We start from the raw sequence: 2,523 nt of genomic DNA, 5'->3' as shown, positions 1-2,523 counted from the left end.
AAAAAAAAAAAAAAAAAAAAGAATAGTTACTGCTACCACTTGGAAAAAATTAACTATTAAAAGGCCCAAATACAAACATTGTATATAGGGTGCGCGTTTTTCCTTGTGCCGCAGGCTCTAATGTGGCCCATCCTGGCACCAGCGCTTCAGAATAACCCATCAGCACACTGACAGATGTGAAACACCCCTCTGGGTGCATAGGCAGCCTCCCTCTATGTGGCTGGTGTCGTTGCTATGATGTTGCAGACGCGGGGTCTGTGTGTCTCCACAGACATGAAGCAATGTCTTCTGTGCCCAGAGGAGCAGTACTCAAGCCACAGCAGAGACCACTGCCTGCCCAGGACAGAGATCTTCCTGGCCTTCGACGAGCCCCTGGGCCTCACGCTGGCCTCGGCAGCACTCGTGCTGGCTGGGCTGGTGCTGCTGGTCCTCGGGGTGTTTCTGAAGCACCGGGACACGCCTGTGATCAGGGCCAACAACAGAGCTCTCAGCTACCTGCTCCTCGCCTCCCTGGCCCTCTGTGCTCTCTCTGCCTTGCTCTTCCTCGGCCGTCCCACCGCTGCCACTTGCCTCCTCCGCCAGACCACCTTTGCCATTGTGTTCACTGTGGCTGTCTCCTCCATCCTGGCCAAGACCCTCACTGTGGTCCTGGCCTTCAGGGTCACTAGGCCGGGGGACAGGGTCCAGGTGTGCCTGCGACCTGGCGCCTCTACCTCGGTAGTCCTCGTTGCCTCCTTGGTGCAAGTTGTTCTCTGTGGGGTCTGGCTGGGCACCTCCCCACCATTTCCAGAAAGGGACACAGCCTCAGAGCCCAGCCACATCGTCATCCAGTGCCAGGAGGGCTCTGGCGTCGCTTTCTACTGCGTGCTGGGCTACCTGGGCCTCCTGGCCGGGGTCACCTTCTCTGTGGCCTTCCTGGCCAGGGGTCTGCCCGATGCCTTCAACGAGACCAAGTTCATTACCTTCAGCATGCTGCTTTTCTGCAGCGTCTGGACAACCTTCCTGCCCCTGTACCACAGTGCCCGGGGCAAGTCCACTGTGGCTGTGGAGATCTTCTCCATCCTGGCCTCCACTGCAGGGCTGCTGGGCGGCATCTTTATCCCCAAGTGCTACATCGTCCTGCTAAAGCCAGAGCGAAATGCCCCAGACTGGTTGAGGCGAGGACGCCGGGCTCAGTGGGAAACACAGAGCAAGGAGCCCCAGAGCAGGCGCCTCCCCCAAGGCCCATCCTCACGAACCAGTCCTCGCTGAGGAGCACTGTCTGTAATGGCCGAAAGTGAGAACAACCCAAATACCCGTGTACTGATGACTGAATAAACAAAATGTGGCGTATGCATACGATGGAATGTTACTGGACAATAACAAGGAATGAAGTACTGACACAGGCTACCACACAGATGAACCTTGAAAACATAATGTCGAGTGAAAGAAACCAGGCACAAAAGACCACATGCTGTAAGAGTCCACTTACATGAAATATCCGGAACAGGCAAATCCGTAGAGATACAGCATGTATTGGTGGTTGCCTAGGGCTGGGGAAGAGGGCGATCGTGGGTTGATGGGTGATGGCTTAGGGGTTTAGCACTTCTTTTGTGGATGATGAGGTTCTAAAATTAATTTTTGTGAGTGTTGCACAATTTTATGAATATACTAAAAAGCTTTGAATTGTACAGTTTAAGCGGATGAATTGTATGGTATGCGAACTCTGTCTCAAGTTGTTACTAAAAAAAGGACAATCAATGACAAAGTACGGACTTTTGTTATATCCTGATTTTTTAAAAAGAAGATCCAACTATTAAAAAAAGAATTACAAATTGGAATACTGACTATTCAATGATGCAAAGGAGGTAAATTTTTTTGTAGTTTTATTAATGGGATTATGGTTATGTGAGAAAACAGTCCTTATCTTTCGAAATTACATACAGTAGGTGAAATGGTAGAGGGTCTGAGCTTTGCTTTCAAATGATTCGAAACGGTGGAGAGGCTTCTGAGGACTGGCTATGGGTCGATCAGGGCTGCATGATGGGGACAAGGAGGCTCACTGTCGTGTGCTGTCTGCTCTTGTGTCCAAAATTCTCTCTAATAAATAGTTTTCTGAAAAATTTCTTACAGAACCTCAAAGAAGACTTTAGAGAACATGGATTGGTGGGTCCACCACGTACAGAAACACGGCAGGAGGAAGGAGGGAGCACACAGTCATGCAGGGTATGAAAAATATCTCACTTCAAGTACCACAGTACTCAGACTCAGAGCTCTGTGAGATGCTGTTGTGAGCCATGCAAGGTCAGAGGTAACCAGGTCCACGCATGTTTCTCCTTCCACAGTGTCAAGCTTTTACTGATGCTATTTCAATCATAACAATCACGAGCTAGGTACAGTTCCCAAGGAGGCAGTTCTCCTTAGTACTGCCCGCTCACTCCATAGGCAGTGAATGGCTCTGGCTATAGAACACACAGGCACAAGCCACCTCACAAGTCAGTCAGTATCGCGAACCATACATAATCATATATTTAATCAATATAT

The 2,523-nt window shown here is 49.9% G+C and overlaps 1 protein-coding gene across 1 annotated transcript in view; it reads left to right on the top strand.

The window, feature by feature from the left end:
• LOC105819599 (extracellular calcium-sensing receptor) overlaps positions 1–1,251 on the top strand; it is a 17,211-nt gene extending 15,960 nt beyond the window's left edge. The window contains exon 5 of the mRNA XM_012655878.1: positions 272–1,251. Within this exon, the coding sequence (XP_012511332.1) occupies positions 272–1,251 (980 nt within the window). The remainder of the gene's footprint in view (positions 1–271) is intronic.
• The last annotated feature ends 1,272 nt before the right edge of the window (positions 1,252–2,523 follow it).

Source organism: Propithecus coquereli, unplaced genomic scaffold (genome assembly GCF_000956105.1).
Source record: "Propithecus coquereli isolate 6110/MARCELLA unplaced genomic scaffold, Pcoq_1.0 Scaffold490, whole genome shotgun sequence".
NCBI lineage: Eukaryota > Metazoa > Chordata > Mammalia > Primates > Indriidae > Propithecus > Propithecus coquereli.
Note: the sequence above shows the minus strand (reverse complement) of the source record. Positions and strands in the feature narration are given on the sequence as shown.